At 42.8% G+C, this 26905-nt stretch overlaps 2 protein-coding genes across 2 annotated transcripts; one reads left to right on the top strand and one right to left on the bottom strand.

The window, feature by feature from the left end:
- Positions 1-20792, bottom strand: DNAJC8 (DnaJ heat shock protein family (Hsp40) member C8). Its single transcript, XM_001503994.5, has 9 exons — positions 20632-20792; positions 18325-18426; positions 11537-11593; positions 8496-8562; positions 7882-7976; positions 6244-6315; positions 3697-3788; positions 1914-1989; positions 1-829 (listed from the first exon to the last, which is right to left on the bottom strand). The coding sequence occupies exons 1-9, from the start codon at positions 20707-20709 to the stop codon at positions 707-709; spliced, it is 762 nt and encodes a 253-aa protein (XP_001504044.1). The 5' UTR covers positions 20710-20792; the 3' UTR covers positions 1-706.
- Positions 20707-24933, top strand: ATP5IF1 (ATP synthase inhibitory factor subunit 1). The gene is made up of 4 exons (XM_023635050.2): positions 20707-20840; positions 22821-23014; positions 23108-23199; positions 24666-24933. The coding sequence occupies exons 2-4, from the start codon at positions 22928-22930 to the stop codon at positions 24811-24813; spliced, it is 327 nt and encodes a 108-aa protein (XP_023490818.2). The 5' UTR covers positions 20707-20840; positions 22821-22927; the 3' UTR covers positions 24814-24933.
- The last annotated feature ends 1972 nt before the right edge of the window (positions 24934-26905 follow it).

Genomic DNA, 26905 nt, shown 5'->3' with positions numbered 1-26905 from the left:
TTAGGGTATAAAAATTTATTACACATACAGAATACTACCGCTAACAAACGCAGACAGGCTAGGACACAATGGTACTGGGTGGAGATGGCTAGCTCTTTGGAAAGTGAACAGGTTTGGGTGGCTTGGCGCCTCATGCCACGCGGATGGGTCAGATGGGAGAACACATGCCAAACACCATGGGATGTCAGGGCAGCGAGTAACTGCTCCGTGTGCCCAATGCCCTCCCTGCCTGACCTGGGGCTTCGAAGGATGCCACATCCAGAAGCAAGCAGTGGAAGAGAGGGTGGCCCAGGCTTCCCAAGGTGGCCTAGGCTTAGCTCTGAAGTCACGGCAACACCGTTTTAAGCAATATGTTTAATTGCATGATTTCCACAAACTATACACGAAGTTTCTAACCATCACAATTCAGTGAAGTACAAAACATTAAGTTACAGGCTGTGGGAAGGAAAGGCAGCACCAGCGGTGGTACCTTCCACTCCTGGTTGGTTTAGGGGTATGGGGTCGGGGAAGGTTTTTTTTAAACCAAGCCCCTGATTTCAATGTACAAAAGAATGACTCTGATCGATATTAAATTGTATTGAAAACAAAATGGACTAAAAAGCAAATACTACTCTATGTTGGGGTGGAAATGGGAGGAAAGAATGAGTCCTTCAAAGCAGGAGGGGAGACAGCTGGGGGAAGGTTCTGCGGCTGTGACCCCACGCGGTCACTCGCGCTGCTCCATTTTTACTTTTGGTGGTCTCAGGAAGGTCCGATTTTTCTTCTCCTTCTTCCCCTTTGTATTTGCTTGGAAGTTTCGCCAGCTGTCCACACGACCATCTCGACTTTCCTAAGCACAAAAGAGGTTTGAGGTGAGGAAACCAGTTAATGAGACGAAGAGCCTGAACCTGCTCTGCCATGCCCCCACAGCCCAGTGCAGCTCAGTCCTCTGGAACAATCCAAGAGTAGAACAGAGCAGAGCTTTTCTCCCATTTTGTGTGGCACAAAAAGGTGTCACAGCATCCCCAGAAGGAAGGAGAAGCCACAGGTTGGAAGACGAGGACAGATGAGTAACACTCATCAGAACAATGAGACCACCAATCACTGGGGACCTCTGGGTTGGACATTTAGCATATGCTCTCTCTAATCCTCACAAAAAGCTGACTGCAGTGTGTAGTGCCACTGGCATTTCACCAATGGTGACACTGGCTCAGAAAGGTTAAATCATCTTCTCAAAGCCATATGACTAGCAAACATATGACTGCCACTCTTTCCACTGCACATTCCTTCTGCCCCCTAAAACTTGGGTGGAGGTTCAAAGCCAGCGCAATGCCTAGCTGGCTGTGCTGAGAGGGCCACTACGATCTCTTCCTCCTTACCAAGGGGCCTACTCCTTTTCTCTCTTTGCATACAGAAACAAAGTCATCAACTCTGGTTAGCTAATCCCTAACCTAGGTTCTGAATCTTAAGAAGACAAGACTAAATGTTGCTCAATTCAGGAAATTGGCTGGGCACCTGAAGGATGCAACCAGGGTGTCACAGAGGAGCCCAGTTCAAAAGCCATAAGTGTCTCTGTAGGCAGGACACCAGGGCCACAAGAACCTCGGTTTCTAGTAACAGCCCTCTAAGCAGGGCACTACTCCATGATTACCCCTAAATTAAACATGCAAGTCTTTCTCTTCAGCCCACTTGGCAGCTGAGCCCACCACAATCTCCAAAAACCCTTCAGGGAGCCTCACGGCCCTTGCCAAGGCAACAGAGCTTAGAGGTGGCTGGGCCAGGACTCATTCTCCAAAGCCCCCACTCTTCCCTCCATATCCCATTTCCCTGACTGACTGCCCCAGTCAGTCCCGGGAATGCTCCAGAACCAAGTTTCTAGGCTGGGGAGTTTTCTTAGTCTGGAATAAGAACCCCTGGCCAGCCTGAAAATTTACCTCAAAGTTTTTCTGCCACTCCCTTTCCCGTTTGGCTTTTTCTTGAGCTTCAATCTCTTCTTCCCTTTGTCGCTTCCTAGGAAGAAAACCAGACCATAGTATTTAGATGAAACTTAGAGCCCATGTTAACTAAGCAAGTTAAGGCATCTCCCCACAGAAGCAAGCAGACAAAGGAAATCAATTCCCTAGGGTTCTACAAAGATGGCTGCCTGGCAAGGGCTCAAAGCACTTTCATGAATGTCTCACTCTAAAACACGCAGAGGCGACCCTGCGCAGGGCTGTGGGGCAAGATACAAACACTCCTGTCACGTGTCATCAAAGCTCAGCCAATACTAATGGGAGGTTCTGGGCTTAGTTCGTGACGAAGCCATCTTCATTATATTACATACTTCATCACATTACATACATTCTTCATTATGATATTACAATAGCAGAGGTTCTTACTCAAGAGGATCTCTGGACCTAACCCAAAACAAAAAAGCCTATCCCAAAACCTATCCCAAAACCAGGATATTTCACACAACCTCAACTAGCAAAACGTATTTATTGCTAAACAGTAATTAACAATACAAAACATATAAACTAGCGGCATTGGTGGTACAGCGGTGAGCACAGCTACCTTCCGAAATACATAAACTAAATTAACCTCAATATTTTGATGAGCACGGGAAATCCTACTTTAGGACAATAAACATTTTGTCAGTGATTACGCTGTATGACGCTGCATACTCACCACAGCTGCATCCACTAGCCACACAAAGGCTCTGGCCTCAGTAACAATGGCCTCAATAACTCTGCCTATTTCAGTTCAGGAAATCAGGAAGAAAACACATAGCACTCTTGACGATAAACTCCCTAAGGATAGGTCTATTCCATATTTCCCAAAAGTGAGAGGAAATTTCTCACCCTAGTAATTCAAAAGTTTGGCTGTTTCAGAGAACTATTTTTTTTTCTTTTTTCTTTTTTTTTTATTGACTTAATGATAGGTTACAATCTTGTGAAATTTCAGGTGTACATTAATGTTTGTCATTCGTGTTGTAGGTGCACCCCTTCACCCTTTGTGTCCACCCCCCACCCCACCTTTCCCCTGGTATCCACTAAACTGTTCTCTTAGTCCACATTTTTAAATTCCTCATATGAGTGGGGTCATACACAGATTATCCTTCTCTCGCTGGCTCATTTCACTTAACATAATTCCCTCAAGGTCCATCCATGTTGTTGCAAATGGGATGATTTTGCTCTGTTTTGCAGCTGAGTAGTATTCCATTGTATATATGTACCACATCTTCTTTATCCATTCGTCTGTTGATGGGCACTTAGGTTGCTTCCATGTGTTGGCTATTGTAAATAATGCTGCAATGAACATTGGGGTGCATGGGACTTTTGGAATTGCTGACTTCAAGCTCTTTGGATAAATACCCAGTAGTGGGATGGCTGGATCGTATGGCAGTTCTATTTTTAATTTTTTGAGAACTCTCCATACTGTTTTCCATAGTGGCTGCACCAGTTTGCATTCCCACCAGCAGTGTATGAGGGTTCCTTTTTCTCCACAACCTCTCCAACATTTGTTACCATTAGTTTTAGATATTTTTGTCATTCTAATGGGTGTAAGGCAATATGATATCTTAGCGTAGTTTTGATTTGCACTTCCCTGTCAGAGAACTATTTTAGACAGCCTCTTAAGTCATGTATTACCTAACCCCTTCATTAAGAAAACCCCCAATGACCAATGTTGGTAACCAAGGCATTTAGATATGATTTAAATGAATATACTAATAGATACCTTTCATGCATCTCTTTGGCTTCTCTCTCTTTCCTTTTAATTTCCAACTCAGCGAAGAGTTTCATGGTCTGTTTGTATACTGCTTGTTTGAACTACAAGAAAATTAAGAACAAAAGAAAATCCAAGTAAATATTTTACCAGCAACTTGAATCAAGTACTTTTAGATGGAGCCCAAGATAAAAGCAGATTAGAAGCCGGCATGGAAAAAGATTCTTCAGAGAGAACCACTTCACAATGCTCTCTCAGGAGAAAAACAACACATCCACCTATGAGACCTGCCCACTTTCACCACATAGATGATACACGGGAACCCTGCTCTAAAAAAAGCACCAATAAGGGAAAAAAATCTACCTGCTCATCACAACCATTTGAGATTTCGGAGGGCCTTTACCTCCAAAGACCTTCCAAAATTTTCACAAATATTTTATAATTACTCTGTGCTAGGCACTGAGCTAGGTGCTAGAGATACGAAGTTGCTATCCAGCACACCAGTCTTAGGGGTCTACTGACTGTGGCAGGGCTACTAGTTGTCCCTACTCCTCATCTCATTATCTCTTTTCCCTCCATCTAAAATTGCTTGTCTTAAGGCACATGACCACCCAATGTAAAAGTCTGTATTTCCTAGGCTTCCTTATAGCCGGGAGTGCCAAGGTGACTTAAGTTTTAGCCAACAGGATGTTAGGAAAAGTGATTAAGCAATTTCTTGGAATGTTCTTAAAAGGAGCAGGCTTATCCCTTCTTGCCTCCTTCCTCTATTCTGCTGTTTGGCACATGAGTGAGGTGATGACACATCCTGGACTGTGAGGATGAGGGCAACATCCTTGCTGGCAGAGCCACAGAAAGGAGGAGACTAAGTCCTTGGATTACAGATGGTCCAGGGCTGCCATACCAATGGCCATCTTCCCAAAGACTATTACATGGGAGAAAAAACAAACTGCTATCTTATTCCAACCACCACCATTTTGGGTCTCAGTTGTATGCAGCTGAACTTATATTCTAATCACTGCCAGAAACAGTTTACACAACATTAGATAGAAAGCAGAACTTTATCTTTAAAACTCTTTCCCCCAAATACAAAGGATTTTAAATATAAAAAGAAACATAGAAAATAACCCAACATGCAGATTTCACAGGGCCTATACCCTAAAATCAGAGACGGTGGAGCAAAGAGTGCTGCGTGGAAAAGAAGGCAAGTAAAAGAGGTCCAGAATTGCCGTCGCTTCCACTAGCCAGGCACTGCTTAATGAAAGCAGTGATGCCACTCCAGCCCTAAGAAGGACAAACATCAAAGGGGTGCAGGTGTCTGCAAGGAAGACTTCAACACCTTTAAAGTTCCAAACTCTTCTGGATGGACAGAGACGGGGGGTTTTTCATCTTTTCATATTTTTCTGCTTTTTCCAAATATTCTATTATTAGCATGTGCTCCTTTATCATCAGACAAAAAAAAATACAACTACAAAAAGTTAGGGTCTTTAACAGCTCAGGAGGGCCAAGGAGTATTTGTAAGAGGGTCTTCAGAAAAGACTGAAGAGGACAATTAAAGAGAAGAGCAAATAGGACTGAGGAGAAAAAACTAAATATGGGAAAAGAGTAAACCCAAAACAGGTGGCTGGTGGAAAAGATGACCTAAGAGTTCTCAAGCAGCGTTACCACCCAGAAGAGAGGACTGGTCACCATGAGCAGAATCACTGAAGCGAGCAGGTGCAGCCTTTCTTCCAAAAATCTTCAACAACAAGATACGCACATGGCTAAGTTACATACCAACCTCAACTGAGGGATCAGTAAGAAGACTTTAAGTTTGCAGGCTAGGGAGGCAATTAGACACAAATATTTAAGTAGAATCTCCTAACCAATCTCCACTAAATAACCCAGTGGATTAACCACTACTCTCCATTTCTCTGCAAACTATTACCTGGAGCAAAGCGAGCACTCGTGCTACGAAACAGCTGTCTGTTTATCAAGAGTTATTTGTGGTTGCTCCCAAAATTGTCTACGCCAGTTGCAATGACTACCGTACTTAAGTTATTTAAATATCATAGAAATTGACGTCATTATAAAAACAAATGCTTGTTGTTGTTGTTTTAAACTACATTGAATGCTTTAGAAAGATTTAATAAACATGAGTCCCTAAAAATAACTGCTGTTGAATTAGTTACAGGTGAGACATCTGGAAAAGACTGAAAACAGAATCACAAATATCTAAGATTTTGCTCTTGGTTTGCTTCCCGAGTACCTACATTTCCAATGCACTTCAAAAGGAATTAAGAACAGAAACTATGGATAATGCTTGGCGTGCGTGTTTTACGAAATTAAGTCAACTATAAACTCTGATCAGCAGACGCACACGCAAAAACATGGCCGCAGCCCTATGTCAAAAAAGGGGAAATTTTTTAAAAGGGCGAATGAATGTACATTTAATATTTTAAGTCAAAATAAAATGTTTATAGCATGCATGTGTGCATCATTCTTTAGGCTTCCCTGTCTTTAACCACTAATCAGTGAACTCAACCGCACAAGATAAGGTGGCTCTTCTCATGTTTAACTCACCAGCTCAGGATCATCCTCCTCCACATTTGTAGGTTTTCCTTCCTTCTTTAATTGCTTTTTTCGCTCTTTCACCTAAAAAGAATTTTTTTCATCAAAAAATGAGCACTCATACTTTGAGAATGTCCACTGAGTTGCACACATATAATATGCGCACTTTTCTATAGGTATAATAAAAAGTTTGCGTTAAAAAAAGATGAACTTCTCCCCTGCCCTCCAAAACAGCAATGCAATCAAGGAAAACCAGGAACCAGGGATCCTTTTTCTAACTTCATCTAAAATTCTTCTACCTGGACGGATGAAAAGGGACCAGAAGGGAGTTTTCCTCAACTCATCGGATCCTAGGCCAGATCAAAAGAGGCTCTGATAAACTGAACAGATTACCTGTTTACCTTTCGCACTTGCGGTTACGTGTTTATAGCAAAGAAAATATATTTGTCACGTTTTAGAAGAAGCTACAGAACATGCGACATTAAGCATTGTTTCTCTGGCATTTCTACAACTTCATTCTTAATAATTGTGACTGTGAAATGCCCTTAAACCAGTAATTTTCACATCACATTAACTGATGTTATTACCACTTCGGTCACTATTGAGATCCAAAACAGTTAAATATACCCATTCACCCAAGAACGACATTACTCCATTAACTAACGATTCAGTCTATCACACCAGCAAAAAGCCAAGTGGCTTCCAAGCTCAGAAAGGCCCTACTGCCACCTTGTGTCAGAGAGTGAGGATGGCTTCTTCAGGCAAAATACAGAAGAAGGGTAACTACCACAAGGAGTCAAGAAACTGTCAGGTACTTTTCTGATTTCTGCCAGAACTGGGCCTACAGGTACCATTTCCAACACATGACCAGCTGGACACAGTTATGTTGGCCCATCTCCTCTTTTTACTCATGTTCTTCATCTAAATTGGACTCATTATTACTATCAATTAGATAGTTCTGTTTCAGATTCCAAAGCTCTTCAAAGAAAAGGTCACATCCATATTCACCCCGGATTGAAACTGCTCTGATAAATGGCCTCGAGATTCTTGCCCCAGCAAGCAAAAAATTAAAACAAAGACCTTTCTCACCTCAAGCAAGCCATCTTAACATCTCCCACCACTCAGAAGATTTAGGTAATGAAAAAAAATAATGCCAGCAATAACAGAATTTATTTCAACTGAGTCCTTCCCAATCCTGTTATTAATAGACAATTACCTCCTCTTATTTTTTAAAAAAAGTTACTCATATCCCCTTGCCAGCCTTTCTCAAGCCCCTGTTCCAACCCTTTCACAGGGACAAGAATAAAAATCAGGGGTCAAGTGTCACCATGGCTGCTCCAGTTTTCCACTCTCAGGATGGGGTAACGTGACAACATGTGATGAGAGGGCAAGAAGAGCCCTCCTTCCACAACACAGGACTGGTAAGGAAAGAGGTTGGAGCAGTGTCCTAGCCACTCCTCATCCTGAGCTCTGGGGGTGAATTAGAGCTTTAGGCACACACTATTCACGACCACCACAGCAAAGTGCTGGAGACACATAAGCAGTCACAGTTACGCCAGGAGGCACTGCGAAGTTAACATTCACCCTCCTACAAGGTGCCCAAGGCTTGCTAATACTTCCTGTAAACACAGCAGCACTATAAATACTTACAGTGTGTTCCACGTATTCTTTTCCTGCCTGAATTACATCCAGGGCCCTCTTCTTTTGTTCCTGATCCAGTAGCAACTTGTAAGCTTTGTCCACAGCTAATGCAAAACATTGAAATTAACTGTTTCTGCAAACACCCTCTGACAGTCTGAACTATACTCAGGCAGTGTAAATGGACTTGTGCTGTCTAAAAGCACTCCCTACTTTGTTAAATTATTTACTGTTGTTAAACTAATTAAAAAACATACAACTATAGCAATGGCTTTCCTTGAAAGCCTTAGAAAAAATTAGATACACACTCAAGGCTAAATATACCACATCTAGATTTAACTCAGAGATAAAATACTTCCAATTATTTTTTATGTTCAAGGAAAAAAAAATGATCCTATGCAATAACACTCTTTGTTGGCACATAAAAGTTCTAACAAACCAAAGTTAAGGTCTATTTCTTAAACAGCAACATTCTGCTTTGGAACGACAATTGTTCTATTGAAAACCACAGCTTCTTCAGGACCAGAAGACAAAACTATAACATTCTTTTCTTGATCCAGGACAAGGAACAGTCAGTCCCTACCACTGACAATACATTACTCAGAAGCAGGTAAATTTACAAATACCTTCAAAAGCCTTTTGCGCTCTGTCAGCATCATCTTGATTTTTATCAGGATGCACCAATATGGATAACTACAATAAGAGACAAGTTAAGTTTGTCAATAAGAGGAACATTTAATAACTCTTCACCTGCACTGTGCCTCTTTAAAACCAAAAGCTCTAAGGTATTATGGCAAAAAAGACTGTCATCAGGGCTGGCCTGGTGGTGTAGCAGTTAGGTTCACACGCTCCACTTCAGTGGCCCGGGGTTTGCAGGTTTGGATCCCTTGTGGGTTCAGATCCTGGGTGCAGACCTGCACATTGCTCATCAAGCCATGCTATAGCAGCATCCCACATACAAAATAGAGGAAGACTGGCAACAGATGTTAACTCAGGGCCACTCTTCCTTACCAAAAAAAAGAGACTATCAGCCAGAGGCATTTTTTTAAAATTAATAAATATCATAAAATGACTAGAAATACTGGTCTTTATCAAAATTCAAGCACCAAAGGCTAAATGCACACCTGGGAAACATTTATGGTTTTAATCACACAGTTGAGAACAAATGTAAGCCTAGTATTACAAGGACGTTGTGATAATTTGGAGAGAGTAGACTGAAAAGTACTGGGTTCCTATTACATATTGAAAAGTACTCAGTTCCTTATACTGAGCACTGAGGTGGATAAAACAGGTATGAGACATCATCTCGTTTCTAAAAGAACTTTTAATTTAAAGCAGTGATTCTCAGTTGTGGCTGTGCTCCAACCCTGTGAAGCTTCTCAAAAATCCACAGGTCTACTTTTTACCTTCAGACCGCTGAATCAGGCTCTGGCATCCTACTCTTTAAACTTCTACTAGACTGGGTATCAGACGATAGTAAGGAATTAGTGTTAATTTTGTTAGATGTGAAAAGCAGTTATGCAAGAAAATGTCCTTTTTTATTTTGGGGGGATATATGCTGAAGTATCACGGTATCTGTAATTTATAACAATTCAGCCAAAAATACATAGTTAATGAAGTGAACTGTTGCATACAGATGGTGAGTATACGGGTGTTCACTATTCTATTCTTTCTTTACAAAATATAATTAAAATTTTTATAATAAAAAAGTTAAAAAATAACAACTTCCACAGGCGACTCCTTCAGACGGCCAGGGTTAAGAATCACTGACCTATGTCAAGTGACAAACAGAAAGCCACTAGCTGGATAACAGGGACTGTTGGGGAAGGAGAGCAAGTGGGACTCTAATACTAACCCAGCATCAGTGGAGCCTGGGGTCTAACTCCAACTTCAAGCACCTACTAGCTGTGAGATCTCGAGCAATTCACTTAACCTGTCTCCACCTCAGCTTTCTCCACGGTAAATGGGACGATGCCAGGTACCTACATCTCACCGAGTTCCCGTAAGGATGAAAGGAGATGATGCAAGCCAAGAGCTCAGCATACTGTCTAACACACATTGACGACAGTTAGCATATAAAGAGGATACACTGTATGCCAAGACTTAGTCTAAGTGCTTATGTGTATTACCTCACTTAAATCCTCATTAATAACCACATGGGGTAGGCACCATTATTATGTGCATTTTACAAAGGAGGTAACGGGCACAGAAAGATTGAAAGTATCTTGCCCAAGTTCAAACTGATTGTAAGAGCTACAGCCAAGATTGAAACTCAAGTCATACAGCTCCTGGGCCCACACTTTTAATAACTTTTAGATCACATTAGAGACGAAATAAGAACTCTTACTGAGTGCTTTGCAGAGCTACATAAAAAGTTGTTTTGACTATGGATTTGAATGCCTGCTTATTAAATTGGGAAAGACTGCTAATGCATTACATGAAGAAACTTGAAATTTTAGAAAAAAGAAAAAAAGCGGAATTTGAGTGCAGAGTAGAACTCAGGAAGGAAAAAAAGCTACAGTTATATAATGAGAAATGACTGAGTAGGCAAAGATAAAAAGCATCTTGGCTTAACAGTAGATCAGATGATGACTGTGAGTCAGCAATGTGGGAGCAATCACCGTACTGAAGCAGCGAGTATAACACTGGATACTGACAAGGATGGCATGCAGGAGCTGAGGATTACGTTAGCATTGGTCAGGCCCTACTAAAATATGATGTACGTAAGAGACAGAAAGAAGTTGGGGAAAGTTAAAAAATATATATATATATTAAATATATAGAAAATCCAATTTGCAAAGACATTACAAGAGTTTGCTTATTGAGCTCATATAAGGAAAGGCTGGTGGGTTACTCAGCTGTTAAAATTGAAAGGGTTTTTAAAAAGGCTACTATAAGACTACAGCTTGAGTCATTAAATATTAGAATGGGCAAGAACCAGAGGTTGTTGATCTACTTTCCTGTTCCAGAAAGCACTCTTTATATTAAACCATGTACCTCCTGGGTATTCATTTAAGTTTGCAAAAGATAAAATTATTGAGGAATGGGGTCTAAAAAATAAAAAACTGCTACAAATCATTTAACATGTTCTCTCCTGGAAGCCAGGGGATTAAGTCAGTGTGACCCCAAGTAAGCATGACTGTTCTACCTTGTACCTCTCCCTCTTAATTAAGGGGCTGCAGAGAGCCTCTTTGGATATAAAATTCATTCTATTCAGAGGTAAGCTATGGTCATTAAATTACTTAAGTTTTTTTTTTTTTGAGGAAGATTAGCCCTGAGCTAACTACTGCCTGTCCTCCTCATTTTGCTGAGGAAGACCAGCCCTGAGCTAACACCCGTGCCCATCTTCCTCTACTTTATATGTGGGACGCCTATCACAGCACGGCGTGCCAAGCGGTGCCATGTCCGTACCCGGGATACGAACTGGCGAACCCCAGGCTGTCGAGAAGCACACGTGTGCACTTAACCGCTGAGCCACCGGGCCGACCCCAAATTATCTAAGCTTTTATGTCACTATGAGTTCTTTTTTAAGAGTTACATAGCCCGAAGTTTAAAAAAAAAGGTTAAATTTTGGCCCAAAAGTCATAATAGCAAGTCCTGAGAGAATCACGTACTTAATATATTTTCAAAAGGTTCAAACTCCATCTATTACAGAGAAATACGGTACCTGCCGAAATCTCTTTTTTATTTCTTCATCTGTCACTTCAGGATCTATCTGAAGAACCTGGAAGAATCAAAATCAAAACTGTAAAAGAGATTTAAAAAATTTAAGGTGTCCAATAATTTATACATATTATAATCAGCATCTAGAATAATACTTAGCATTCTAGAACAGTGCCTGGCATAGTTCTAAAAAATGCTCAAGAAATATGAATGACAATACATCACAATACATACATTCATTCAAACGTTTATATAGTTGCTACTACCTGCTGAACACACTGCCGTGTACTAGAAATGCAAAGATAAATAAGCAGAGGAAACATATTTTTTTAAATTACCATATAATAAGTGCATTTGGAGGAAGGGAACATTGTAAGATACACAATTAAAGCAGATGATTTCATAGTGTAGTCCATGGTTTCAACATAGCACCAATTATTTATTTACTCAGTATTCAAGGCTAGAAGAAGGTGCAGACAGGGTGGAGGGTGAGAAGAGTTTGCTAGAAATTCAGAAGAGCAGGTCCCGCTTCAGTGGTACTGAATCAGAATTAACACTCCAACAAGATCCCCGGATGATCTGAATCACATTAACGTTTGAGGAGCACTAGTAAGAAATGATGATGCAAGTGAGAACCAAGTGCATTCAAAGCTAGTAGAACTGAGGATCGGTTAAGAGGGGCAAAGGAAAAAAAAGGAAAATAACTCTTGAAGTGAAAAATACCTACCAGAGAAATTAAAACTGAAAAATAATCTGCCAAGCTTAATCAGATGCTCACAGGGTCTTAGAAAAACTTGGCAACAAGTAATGTCAAGATTTATAGCAAGCTTTCAAAACATTCAAAGAGCCCACCTACAGCAGTAGTCACTGGTAGGCAGCCAAGCTGAATCACCACTGCATTCAACAGGCTTTTGAAGGTTATGACAAGAGCATACCCGTTCTCAAACGCTACATATACAACTGGGGGTGAGAGAGAAAGAAGAACTTTAAAGAGTCAGTGCGCCCCCTCATAACTTCCCAAGAGAGAAAGAAACTGGGAAAAAGTCACTCCAGAGGAAGAATGCAGCCATATAAGATTTACAGATAAAGGAAGGTAACTGAACACACACAGCTCTTCAGAGAACCTTACCTCCCTCGGCTCTGAGGAAAAGGAATGTCCAACAAATGCCAGACGGTGTCCAAAACGAATGAGAAAGCACGGAAAACTGCCTCCAATAAAGCTGTAGCCTATGCCATGAACTAACCATGCCAAATGTAATTCATAAACCTTGGTTCCCAAGGTGAAAAAAATAAAATAGCTATAATTGAGTTTTTTAGCACAGCTGGAGCGCTCTGAGTGTGGACTCTATTCTGGACGACGTTACTGAGCTAAAGCTGTCTTTCCCAGGAGCGGTAACGGTGGGGTTCTGAGGAAGTGCATTCTGATTTTGAGGAGATGCACACTCAAGTACTTCAGCATGAAGCATCACACTGTCTGCAGCTTACCTTCAGAAGATCTGGCAAAAATGAAGAGGGTATGTACACAGACGCACCCCAAAAGTTATTTTTCCAAGAGTTATATCACACGTGCACTGGTCACTGGCCACAAATATTCCCTGAGTGCCTTCAAAGCTAACCCAACTCCTTTTCTATCTTTAAGAGTTGGAGGTACCATATGTGGCCATAAAACACAATGAGGACAATGGGCTTATACTTGTGGCCCAAACCTCTTGGAAGCCAGCTTTATACATTCAGTCCAAACTTCTGGAGCACCTAGGATTACTAGATATTGTGCTCACTACTGTGCTCAAAGAATTTAAGCAGGGAAGGGAGAGACAAGCAACAATTCTTACATAAATGATACATGTCATATTACCAATAGAGCTCTAAGAACACACACAGGTCCATTCAGATTCTTTTTTTTTTTTTTGAGGAAGATTAGCCCTGAACTAACATCTGCTGCCAATCCTCCTCTTTTTGCTGAGGAAGACTGGCCCTGAGCTAACAACCGTGCCCATCTTTCTCTACTTTATATGTGGGATGCCTGCCACAGCATGGTGTGCCAAGCGGTGCCATGTCCACACCTGGGATCTGAACCGGCAAACCCTGGGCCACCAAAGCAGAACATGTGAACTTAACCACTGTGTCACCAGGCCAGCCCCCTCCATTCAGATTCTCGGTAGGTTTTTCTGAACTCCTATTGTGTCTCAGGATTTGGGGACACTGCAATAGAAAATACACAGTCCTGGACCTCAAAAAGTTAATCACACAGAAACAAAAATGCATGACTGTGGCATTTATATAAGTTCCTGAACTCAAATAAACTATAGTAGTGTCCTCTAGGAGCTTCTGTTTGAAATAGGAATCCAGTCTTAGGTCACACCTGAACTCTCTGACCTTTTAATAACGTACCAAGTTCCAGAGTTCTACGAGAGAAATACCTTTCTTTCCAAGGTGCTGAACAAAATAAACAGAAAACAAAGTCAGTGGAGCTGCCTGCTGGGGCCTTAAAGTTAAAGCAAAAGAAAGAAAAGGAAAAGGGCAGGACTGAGCAGGGGCACAGGTTCATCTAAGCTTATGCAAGGAAGTGGGGCAGGGCCCTTAACCTGAGAACAATGCAGAACATCTAAGAAAGATCTCACATAATGGCTGAAGGTTAGAAATGTATCCAAATAAGGAGCTGTAGAGATGGCAGGAAGAGAAAAAATGCTCCCTGGATAAGGATTCCTGCACTGAGACCCCTAATTTCTCCCTTTCCTACCCGCTGCTCAGCAAGGTGGTGTAGAGGAAGACTACTGACATTTCAACTGACAGCTGAGCGGACAGCTATTACTGCCTTACTTCTCCTTACTAGAAAAACACAGCCTTGCTTACCTCTGTAGAAAAATCTAATTCATTTAGATGTCTCAATAGACGCTACATGAAAACAAGTCGTTGATTTCCTTAATCACTAGGAACAACTAACTCTGACCTGGAGTCAAAAGCAACTTTATAAGAAAATGACACCCAGCCTATAGAGTGGCCAGAACATTTCTATGAAATAGAAAAGACAAAAGTTCTAATGGACAATCATGGAGTCCCGCCCACTCAAACGTATGTTCCTGAGTGTGCCAACCTCATCATATCTTTACCCATTCAAACACACTTCCTATAGTCAGGACAGGAGCTACGGGGCAGTGAGTTCCACTTTGAGAACCACATTAACCAGGAGGCATTAAAATCCCAGCCTTCATACTGGTCCCAATAATCTGTCACTCCTCACCAATCAGATCACCACAGGAAATACTAATTACTTTAACAAATAAATGGGTAAGTTACAGGATCTCCTTTTCATGGTACTATGCTCAATTTGAAAGTATGGCTAAATAGAACATACCATCAAATGTTTTACCACCTCGCAAACAAATTCTCTCCCCTGTGCCCTCCCCAAAATCCTATCAAAAGCACCTTTAAGCTTTGCATCTTCCCCTTCCCTTTCTGAGCAATGCAATCCAAATATATTAACAGGGGCCAGGCAAAGGAGACATCCACTCGGGGTGGGGAGTCAAGATGGCCCAGAGCAAAGTGTCAGAGCCCACCTGGGAGAAAGAAGATAGTGACCACACAGGGAAGAGTGGCCAGTGACATGGTGCTGGAGCACAAATAGGGTGAGAAGAGCATCCACACAGAAGGGCAGCCTGAAATGAAGTGCCCAAGTGGGTTGAGGAGGGCATCTCCACAGACAGGTAGCCTGGGATAGGGTGTTAGAACCTAAGCAGGGTGAGACTGTCAACATCGGAGTACAGCCCAGCACAGGGTGCGAGAGCCCAAGAGGCATGAGGAAGGCATCCACATGGAAGTGGAGCCCAACAAGGGGTAGTTGAGACCAAGCAGGGTAAGGAAAGTGTCCATAAGGAAGGTGGCCCAGCACAGTGTACGGGAGCCCAAGCAAGGACACCTCCACAAAGGGGCGGCCTAGCATGGAGTGTGGAAGCCTGTGCATGGTGAGGTGGATGCCTATGTAGGAGGGCATCCAACGTAAGAAGGCAGCCCAATGCGAAGTATCAGAGCCCGCGCAGAGTGTGGAGAACATGTGCGGAAGTATGGGTGGCACAGGGAACTGGAACCTCAGCAGAGTGGAGAGAGCCTCCGTGCAGGGGGTGACTCGGAGTGTAGACTCAAGAGCCCAAGTAAGATGAGGGGGGTGTTCCCCAAAAAGGCAGGCTGACACAGAGTGTCAAAGCCAGAGCAGGGTAGGAAGGCCCCTGCTTGATGGGGAGGATGCTGGAGCCCAGGGGGAGTGAAGAGAACCCCCAGGAGGTAGAGGGCAGGCACGCGGAGCCACAGCCGGGTGAGGAACATACCCACATGGAAGGGTGACCTGGCATGTGAGTTTTGAGCTCAGGTATGGGGAAAACAGTTTTTGCATAACAAGGCAAACTGGTGTTGGTGTCAAGAGTAAAGTGGAGTGAGGAGGGAAAGAATGGCAATGCGAGATCTAATGCATACAGGAGGGTCAGTTAAGTAAATATCTATATAGTAGAGAGTGGGAGCCAGATTTCTCACTATCAGAGAAGGGAACTATGAACATGGAAAGAAAAAACCTAGAATAAACCCTGGGGTGTTGGATCAAAATTGGACATAAATACGTGTACGCACACACACACATACATACACATACACACACTCCTTAGCCATATCCACCAACAGGGTTTGGGAGTAGTGATATCCCACTAGCAATGAGTACACCTAGCACTCAGTCCTTGATTTCTAAACACCATTCTTCATTAAAGGAACCAGGACTCCTTGATGAAATGGTTAATTCCAGCCTGGGTAAGAAAAAATACAAGAGGGCCTAGTAATCAAACAACAATGAAGAAATATCAAAAAGACAGGAGCTGTCTTAAAAGTAACCTACTGACCAAATTTGGGACAATCTGAGCATTAAAATAAATAATATTGAAATATAACCCACTGGATAAAAGAGGAAATCCCAAGTCCATACTGACAAATAAATTAATAAATTGAAACTTTGATAAAGAAAGGATATATACACAGTCTCAAAACACCTCCCAATAAAATAGTTATTACAAAGGAGAAAAAAAGTAACTTCATGAACAAACCTAGCAAGCACCTCCTTATGTGACCAAGTTAACATCACTATTAACGGGATAATCAAAATCATGTACCACTTTATAAGTTACAAAGGAAAGAATGTAGTATCACTTCTGTGATATTCCTGCCAATAGTGTACAAACTGAATCTAGTATGAAGAAATATCAAACTCAAATTGAGAGATATGCTACAAAATAACTGGCCTGCAATCTTCAGAAATGCCAAGGTCACAAAAGTCAAGGAAAGACTGAAGAACTGTTCCAGACTGGAGGAGACCAAAGAGACAGGACAGTTAAACATAACAGGAGATTCTGGACTGGATCCTTTTGATATAAAGTACAGTATTGAGACAATTAGCAAATTGGAATGGAGCCTGAGGGTTACATAGTAACAATATATCAACGTTTATTCCCTGATTTTGATGCTTATATTGTAGTTCAGTAGGAGAATACTGTTTGTAGGAAAAACACAGTAAAGTATTTCAGGGTGATGGGGCATCATATGAACAACTTAGACTCAAATAGTTCAAGAAAGTCTTCATAGTGTACCTGCAACCTTTCTGCAAATCTGAGTTTTATTTATTTTTTTGTTTTTTATTTGATTGATTTATTTTTTTTTAGGAAGATTAGCCCTGAGCTAACATCCTCCACCAATGCTCCTCTTTTTGCTGAGGAAGACTGGCCCTGAGCTAACATCCATGCCCATTTTCCTCTACTTTATATGTGGGATGCCTGCCACAGCATGGCTTGATAAGCGGTGCATAGGTTGGTGCCCAGGATCTGAACCAGCGAACCCCAGGCCACTGAAGCGGAACATGTGAACTTAGCCAATACACCACTGGGCCGGCCCCCAGTACACACTTTTAAAAATCTTATATAAAAATATTTTAGTGGCCGGTCCCGTGGCCTAGTGGTTAAGTTCGCGTGCTCTGCTTCGGCGGCCCAGGGTTGCGCCTGTTCGAATCTTGGGCAGGGACATGGCACTGCTCATCAAGCCATGCTGAGGTGGCATCCCACATGCCACAACTAGAAGGACCCACAACTAAAAATACACAACTATGTACCAGGGGGCTTTGCAGAGAAAAAGGAAAAATAAAATCTTAAAAAAAAAAAAATTTATGTAACAACATAGTATTTAAAATAGCATAAAGTGCATGATTCTTGTTTTTAAATAAAACTCAAATAAAAGTTTGACTATAAACAGTTAAGAATGGCTATTTCTCTCTTAGTTGGAATAATACATGATTATTTATTCTTGCTTTCTCTATATTTCAGATTTTTATAAAAAATATGACTTATTTTTATCAGAAAAAGTTTAAAGCTATAAAATTAAGGAAATCCAAAAAGCGCATCTGCTTGTCTATAATCTTGCGATGATTTTTTGGTTGTTTGGGTTTTTGCTACTTTTTTATTGTGGTGAAACAGAGAAGTTTTAACACGTAAATTAAATCAAAGATCCTAAATTTATCAAGGCTAGCTATCCCTTCACATCTGAAAATAAATCTTTATATATTCAGGCTGCTAAAAGACGAGGGGGAATGTTTGATGGAGCAAAGACCATTTCATTTTCCTTAATATGCTGCCTCCTCAGCTCGGCTCACAAAACCACCCAGGTTCAGTTCTAACTATGATACAAATGAGGTGTGTGTCCTAAGGTAAGTCTGCCCACAGCTATGCATAGCTACCCATCAGGAGGCCACAGCAACATCACACAGCTCACCTCAAAAGGGTTCAAATTGAAGTAGGAGGAACCAGGTCGGGTCAGTCTTTCAATCTGATTTTTGGACGTTAGAACTGAATCTCTCTTCTCTATCTGTTTCACCTAAAACAAAGGGGATAAAAACTTCATTAGTAAAGCTCAATAGTAAACTCTGAATTGTCACCCTAACAAGTTACTCACTGGCATGTTCAGCAAACATTTGTGTGTCTACTGTTCAAGATATTCTGCTAAACACTTTGAGGAATAATTACAACAGTTACCATTTACTGAATTTTAATCATGTAAAAACTTTACACATATTTATTCCTCTCAGCAATGCTACATGGTAGATATTACTATTATCGCCATTTTGCAGATAAGAAACTGAGACTTAAAGAGGTTAACAAACTTGTTCCCAATCACCCAACCTATAAAGCAGAATTTTAATCCCAATACTTTAATTTTAATCCCATACTTAATTTAGAACTGTATTTTAAGAAAGGAAAATACAATTACACTGAAATATATACTAAAAGCAGCATTAAAAGTGCATAGGGCAGGGAGCAAATAACTCTGCCTAACTAACTCTACTGGAGTTAGAAAAATCCCTGACTTGAAGAGACTGCTAAGGAGAATAGGCACCAGGTACTCTCAGGACAACATCCTTGGTGCCACTGCCAGAGCTGGAATGCTAGTTGGAATGGATCTCTGGTATGTTATATACCATCTTTATTCCTACAGCCAAAATCAGATTAGAAAACATTTCAGTAACATAAAAAGCCATTCTTTCTCAGCATCTTCCCTCTTCACTCATTTTAAAATAGCATGCCACTCCCCCCATCCTCTCTACCTTCTTTCCCAGGCTAATTTTTCCTCACAGCACTTATCACTACCTGACACTATATTGTACCTGTTTGTCTATTGTTTACCCTTCTCTACAGAATCTAAGCTCTATGAAGACAGGATTCTTCTCTCTGTTGTTCACTACCAAATTTCCAGCACTTAAACAGTACACTAGTATATGTCCGATGCTCAATAAACATTGGTTGAATGATAAGTGAAGGGTCCTCCTTTAGGTACTTTCTTTCATCCAATTCAAACAAATCAGGATTTCTTTTTTTTTTTCAACTAAGAGAGGGTAAGTGAAACAAGTTTCACTATAATTACTGAGTAGTCATTAGAGGCCAATAAACTATGGTACCACTGCATCAACGCTTTCAAATGAATTAGGCATCTCAAAAGGACAGACTATAAAGGATGTGCTAATTTCCATTTTAAATTTAACACTTTGGAGAAACTACTATGTAACAGCACTGTTGCAGATCCCTAACATGAAAGATGAATGTGACATGGTGCTTAACTGTGAGCTGCTCACAGCCTGGCGGGTAGCAACTCCATTCTTCAAATCCATGCCAACTTAACGAGGTCCGTCTTCAGCCTTCTCTTAACTCTTAAAGATGCTTCTGTTTTATATTTTGTGAAACCTTTTCTTACACATTAACTCCTTTAACCTTCATAAAAACTCTTGTTTTTATATTAACCCTCGTTTTACAGACGTGGAAACTGTGGATCTGCAAAATCAACGTCTTGAAAGAATTCAATCTCAGACCAGTTAACTCCCTTGCACAAACCCAATCACGGGTCCTCTGACTTCACATGGCATGCTCTTCTTTCATTCATTCATCATTCATTCATTTACTCAACATATATTTACTGAGCAACCACTATGCACTATGCGCTGGAGAGGCGATAGTAAAAGAGGCTCAGACTCAACCTACTCCTGTCCTAACACGATACCAAGCTGTCTGCTCTAAGACCCGGAACAAATGATTTCACCTCCCTAAACCTCAGGTTTGTCATCCGTAAAAAGCGGAGATAGTGCCTACCTGGCATGATGCATACGGCCTGGCGTTCGCGAATGGCAGAAATAACCAGTAATACAACTCACCACAGAGAACTAAGCGTAGAGAGTGCTTCCGTTTAGAACAAAAATGGGGGCCAAGACGCTTAAGTGGCCCCCAGGAAGGCAGAGCCGCTGCCAGCCCCGCACTGCCCGGACTTAGGGAACTCGCGCGGGCTCAGGCACTTCGTTGGCCACACTCGCGGTCTCCCCGCAGACGTCGGACCCCGGCCCCTTTTCCGTTGCCTAGGGGATGCCCCAGCAGCTATCGGGGAGAGACGCACACGCCCCCAGCCCCCCGCCGCCCCGAAGGCCAAAGAGGAGGAGCCACCCAACGGTCCAGGCCAGGAGGACCACTGCCTTCACCCGCTGGAAGAGCAGGCCCGGGAGGGTCGCCCCGGGGCCACTCTTCCTCACTCGGTGTTCACCTCACTGTAGAAGGTCATAAAGGCTTCCTCCGTGCTGCCTCCGCCGCCCGAAGCCCCGCTCTCTCCTGGAGCCGCCATTTCCCCGGCCCAGCCACCACGTGACTCTTCTGCGCAGGCGCTGCCTCACGTGATTCTCACAGGTCCTCCCTAGCCCCGCCCCCTTCCTTGCGATTCTTAAAGGGCTGGAAGCGTAACCGCACTCCTTTAACGTAAGTACATCAACTCTTTTTTTTAATTGAGGTGAAAAACACATAACACACAATTAAGCATTTTAAAGCAAATGATTCAGTGGCCTTTAGTACATTCACAGTGTTATGCAACCACCACATCTATCTAGATCCAAAACAATTTCATCACCCCAAAGAGGACACCTGGCACCTATTAAGCAGTCACTTCCCGTTTCCCCTTCTTCCGGACCCCTGACAACAACCAATGTGTGTTCTATCTGTATAGATTTACCTATTCTGGACATTTGACATAAGTGCAATCATACAATTTGTGACCTCTCATGTCTGACTTCTTTCATCAAAATCTTTTCAAGTTTCCTCCAAAGTATAGAATGTATCATTACTTCATTACTTTTTATGGTTGAATAATATTCCCCTGTATGTATATACCGCAATTCATTTATTCATTCATCAGTTGATGGACACTTGGGTTGTTTCCATCTTTTGGCTATTACGAAATAATGCTGCTTGTGAACATGTGTGTACAAGTATTTGTTTGAATACCAGTTTTTAATTTGGGGGGGGGGGTATATACCTAGAAGTGAAATTGCTGAATCATATGGTAATTCTATATTTAACTTTTTCAGCAACTGCCAAGCTGTTTTCCACAGCAGCTGAATCATTTTACATTCCCACCAGCAATGTATGAGGGTTGCACTTTCTCCACATCCTCACCAACACTTATTTTCCACTTTTTAAAATTATAGCCATCCTAGTGCCTAGACGGATCTTTTGCATAAACAGCCAAGACCCTCTATTGGATGCCCAGCCTAGGGGATAATTAAGAAACAGCAGTACTTGAGAACTACAAACAGAGTTCTGAAACTGGAATGGCACTTCAATATCACCTAAAAACACACCAAATTATTATCACTAGGTAGTGGGCTTGTAAGTGATTTATTATTTCTATCCTTCTGCTTTTGTATTTTTCCAAGTTTTCTGCAATGAACATTTGAAAATGTGCCCCGCAGCCATTTCCTCTCATTTAAGTCAGACAAACCAGGGCTGGTATTTTTCCAACCAAAAGATGATCAACAAAAACAGTTCTACAATTTCATTGAAAGCAAAGAAGGTATTTTTATAATCATGAATAAGATAGATAATCTGGCCCAACCCTCACATCTAAAGGAGAAAAAACTGGGCCCAGAGAGAGAAAATGAGGCAGGCAAAGGCTATTAACTACTGTTGTCTTGTTCACATTTGTTAGACGGCTGAAGGACGGTCAAGGCAAAGCCTTCCCTAGATTCCTACTTATGCGCTTTTCCACTTCATGGTACCACGTTACCAAAATCCCAGTTATCAAGCCCATTCGATAATGTATTAATGCACTTCACAAATATTAACTCCGTGCCTACTTGATCAAGGCCCTGATAACTTCTGAAGATGAAAAGTGCAAAAAGAGAGAGAAACAGAACAAAACAGGGAGCTAGGACAGAATGACTAAGGAGGTCAGGGAGGGTTTCTCTGAGAAGGTAACATTTAAGCTGAGACTTGAGAGCGAAACGTCAATGCAACAAAAGAACACTGACAACCTCTTAAGAGAGTATTTACATATACCTAAAAAATGTTTTTTCCCAACAGCCCTACGTCGGAGCATCCTGGACACAGCGCCGCACCCCCACCTGCCCCCTCCCCCCCCCCCCCATATTACCCATTTTATTGGTGCTAGTAGTCCAGGAAAGGGAAGGCTTCCTATGGGTTGTTTAATAATAACTTTAGGATTGGAATCGTGGGGTGGGAGGCGTGGATGCCACGCCTCGTTCTGATGAATACAAGAGCCAAAATTTCAGCTCCTGACCTTCTCCTCCCCTTCCTCCCCAACCTCCTCCATTATTATTCTCCTGTCCTTTGGCCCCGGAGCCCTTGCTAGGAATTGGCTAAGAATAGGCCCGCCTCTCGCTCAGGATTGGCTGAGAACCATAGGAACCCCGCTTCCTCCCTCTCATGATTCGCTATTCCTAGGTTCATCCCGCCTCCACCGAAGCGATTGGCTGCCTGGCCATCAGCGCGGTTGGGGCCTATAGAGAGGCTGCACCTCCAGTGACCGGAGAGGTGCTGCACTGACAGCAATGGCAGTCACGGCTCTGGCGGCGCAGATGCGGCTGGGCGTGTGGGGCGCGAGGGTCATGCAAGCCCGAGGCTTCAGCTCCGATCGGGTACGCCGGCGGCAGTGTCCGCTGCCCCAGCCCCGAGCGCGGATCCCGTGTCCCCCTCCGCCCTTCACCAATGTCTTCCGTCTCTCTCCGCAGTCAAAGGATCACGACTCCCCCGCGGGCTCGATCCGGGAGGCCGGAGGGGCCTTCGGAAAGAGAGAGCAGGCTGAAGAGGAACGATACTTCCGGTGAGGCCTACGGGGTCCCGAGTCCAGCCCTAGATGTCTCAGGGCCTTCCAGTCGCCCCACCCATCCCTCCTTACTGCCCTGGGGCTCCCTGTCCCCCAACAGAACTCCCGGGCCCCCGAACCCATTACGCCCAACACTCGAAGCCCTGACTGTTGCCACCTATAGGGCGCTCCCAGCCCTGCCGAATATCCCAGGGCCCCTCACGCCAGCCATTCCCACCTGCGGGTCTCCAGAACACTCATCCCACGGCTCAACTTTTCCTGAATCATTTACCATCCCCACCCGTGGAATTCTCCCCGGGTCGTGCGAAACGCCGCTCCGATACTTCGCAGTGTGTCTAGATCCGACCGTCCAATACTTGCAGACCCTCCGAGCCTGACTCCCTCGGCCCTCACAGACCTGTCGCTCCTCCACGCTCTCTTTTCTCCTCCACACGCCTTAGTTTTGCAAGCCCCGTGTGGATGGATTCCCTGACTCTTCAGACCTCCTCAGCCATTTCTAGACCGCCACACACCTCCTATTCGGCCAGCGCGAGTAGGTCCTAGGACCTGGTTGGTGGCAGCTCCTCATGGTTGGAATCCACACATACACACATTTCCTAGAGACTTTTGCCCTGCCCGCCCAGCCCATCTCCTGGGCTGTGTAGATTTCCCTCTCCTTTAGCATCTGGGCCTATCCTCTTTCTCAGCCCTGAGTTATCTTTTACTACTATTCACAGTGGGGAACAGCGTAGAACTAATCTCCTTCTGCTTCTCCCTTGGCCTCTTTTCACTTCTGCCCTCTATTGCTCACTCTTAAGAATTATCACCATAGCCCCTGCCATACCAGAAAGCCAAGGTACAACCCTTAGAGACCATCTAATTGGGCCCTATATTATACAGTTAAGGAAAACTGAGGCCCAAATGTGGCCGAACCAACATTTGAATTGCCCCTCTTGAGACCTAAATTGGACTGCAAGTACTGACCATGCAAGAGACCCCTTCTTTTTTTTCTTTCATTTTGGCCTTTACGGTGGGCCATGCATTTCTTCAGGCAAAGGAAGCCCTAGATAAATTGAGATAGGATGCAAATATTTGTCCTTTAACTGTACCCCTTGGCTTACCCCCCTTCTTTTGCTCCTTTTTTTTCCCCAAAAGGGGATTCTGTTCTCTGGGTTGTTCCTCTTATAAGGTATTGGGGATTTGTGTCACACTTCTCTGGAGTTTCCTACTCTAGCTCGTTAATGCTGGAATTTCTGGTACTAGCAGCAGGAAAAAGAAATCACTTTGGTCATCTAAAGATGACTACATCTTAAGATAGAGTATTCTTTCCCAAGTAGGGCTTAAGGAGGTAGAAGAGGATGACTAGCCTGACTCCCATGAGATTGGAACTCCTGTCCTTAGCCTTAGGTATTGTGGGTTATGCTTAGAGAAACTCTCTGGGGTGGAGGATTGGGATTAAACCCAGAGTGACTGTGTCCTTGTAGAAAGCGGACTAGAGAACAACTGGCAGCCTTGAAGAAACACCATGAAGATGAGATCAGTCATCATGTAAAGGAGATTGAACATCTGCAAAAAGAAATTGAGCGGCACAAGCAGAGGATCAAGACGCTAAAAGATCATGATGATGATTAAGTGCACACAGTTCCCCGTGGAATGGCTACATATCATTACCCAATTCTATGTAGACAGAGTTCTGGTTTAATGACTATCTGTGTACTGCCAACAGATTATAATAAATTGTCGTGTCATCAATGAACTGTGTCTAATGCCTTCTATCTGGAGAGGGGTAGGGGGACACACTCCCTGGCTGAAGTGAATCAGACAGGGTACCTGCAATGGGGAAAGGCCCCTTTCCCTGTCTTGACACTAGTCAAAGGTGTTCAGAGAAGCTTCTTGAAGAATAAACCCCAATGCAGGGCATAAGGTGAGGAGCAGCCTGGAAAATAGAGAGGAATGATTGCTTAAAAAGATACAGTGTGGGCTTTGAATAAGATTTGGGTGGGAGAATGAGGGGCAGGAACTGGCCTGGAGAATCAACTTTTAACAGTTGACCTGGGTAATTTTGGTGAGTGCTCAGTTCGGCAAATTGTTGAATGGCGCGCACTCAGATCCTATATAAAGGGTATGACAATGGCATATATTATTGCTCTGTATTCACAAATTAAGAATAGCCTTTTCTAACCAGCAAAAGTGTGGGTAGGTCTGGAGAAGGGAAGCAAGACTCATGGACAAACTGAGCTCAAAACTTTGGCTGGTTGCTTGCCATACCAAAGGCACATGAATGCGTAAATCGTGAGCTAAAGAGTGGGAGACAGCCCTAATTCCACCATCACCCCTCCTACCTAAAATGCTGCACAAAGCTGTGGATTCAGAAAAAACTATTTTGAATCCTGACTTTGTTCAGGCACTAGCTGTATGATCTTGAATAGGTTGCAGATTATCTACCGTCTGAGTCTTCATTTCCTTATTGTTAAGAAGCTGATAAGAATACCTGCCTTCCGAATCTCAGGATGTGGTTGGGATTAAATGAGATAAAATATTAAAAAAAAAAAAAGATACAATGCAGGGCACCATCAGTCTATTTTGTATTTATAAAATGGCCTAGAGAATTCTTCATATGGACTAGTTAGCCTTGTTCTAATTCTCCTTGTGCAGACTGAGAGAACTGGAATTAGACGTCAGATTGCCTGTGGTTACTCAGTACATTGAGCTGAGACTTGGCCTCCAAGGTTTTTGACTCCTAATCCAAGTGTTAATAACAGTCAGAGTTATTTCTTAGGTTATGTTTTGCTGCGCCAAGTGTGCTCTTAATTCAAATAAGACTTTAAGGCCTTGTTTAAATTGTTATACAAACTAGTTGTGTGACCCCTCTAGGCAAAAAAATTTGAGGTCACCTTTGGGGCCATTAGCAAGACATTTTCAATTCACCAGTTCCATAGATCATTGCCCCAGAATTGTAAGGAGTTGTTTGTTGCCAGACCCTGTTACACAAAGGCCCTTAGGGCCACTGAATGATAAAGGCTTGGACAAGTCATTGACCGTGTCCTCAAAGACCAGGCACTAGAGGACTTTCCAAACCACGTGTCAGTCACGCTGCTGATGGAAAGTGTAGAGACCATCCTGAGGCACGAGTGCGGGGATTCAAGTGGCCAGCGACAAAATGACCTCAAAGATGGAGGGCAAGAAAGGATAATTTTTTGCTCAACTTTACAACAGTACAAGATTTGAAAAGTTTAAAAATTAGTTGAGGAACAGGTAATAAATGTCTTCCATTTTGCATTTTTGTAACAACAACAACAAAAAAGGCATGCAAAATCCCCTAAGTTTGTATGCGATAGAGTTTTTGTGACTTCTTACAATCAACAATTGCCTTGTTAGGAGTGATGTTTCTGAGTTGATTCCTTAACAGGGGTGTACCATCTGCTCTTGACATACGTTTTATTTTAGACAAAAATCAGCCTAATGATGATTGAATGAAGCAAGCAAAAAGTTGAAATTTTAAAGTGTCGATGAAGAATCATAAGCTTGAATTCTTTTTTTTTTTTGAGGAAGATTAGCCCTGAGCTAACTGCTGCCAATCCTCCTCTTTTCGCTGAGGAAGACTGGCCCTGAGCTAACATCCATGCCCATCTTCCTCTACTTTATATATGGGATGCCTACCACAGCATGGCGCGCCAAGTGGTGTCATGTCTGCACCCGGGATCGGAACCGTCGTACCCGGGGC

Source organism: Equus caballus, chromosome 2 (genome assembly GCF_041296265.1).
Source record: "Equus caballus isolate H_3958 breed thoroughbred chromosome 2, TB-T2T, whole genome shotgun sequence".
Classification (NCBI taxonomy): Eukaryota; Metazoa; Chordata; class Mammalia; order Perissodactyla; family Equidae; genus Equus; species Equus caballus.
The sequence above is the reverse complement of the archived record's forward strand: the minus strand, read 5'-3'. Positions and strand labels throughout refer to the sequence as shown.

Coding starts and splice junctions, on each gene's coding strand:
- DNAJC8 (XM_001503994.5), bottom strand. CDS start 20,709: ATGGCGGCTCCAGGAGAGAGCGGGGCTTCGGGCGGCGGAGGCAGCACG. Junction 8,563..11,536: donor TAAAAAAGAGATTTCGGCAG/GTACCGTATTTC, acceptor CTCTTATTGTAG/TTATCCATATTGGTGCATCC. Junction 7,977..8,495: donor AGCGCAAAAGGCTTTTGAAG/GTATTTGTAAAT, acceptor GTTTTGCATTAG/CTGTGGACAAAGCTTACAAG.
- ATP5IF1 (XM_023635050.2), top strand. CDS start 22,928: ATGGCAGTCACGGCTCTGGCGGCGCAGATGCGGCTGGGCGTGTGGGGC. Junction 23,015..23,107: donor GAGGCTTCAGCTCCGATCGG/GTACGCCGGCGG, acceptor CTCTCTCCGCAG/TCAAAGGATCACGACTCCCC. Junction 23,200..24,665: donor GAAGAGGAACGATACTTCCG/GTGAGGCCTACG, acceptor GTGTCCTTGTAG/AAAGCGGACTAGAGAACAAC.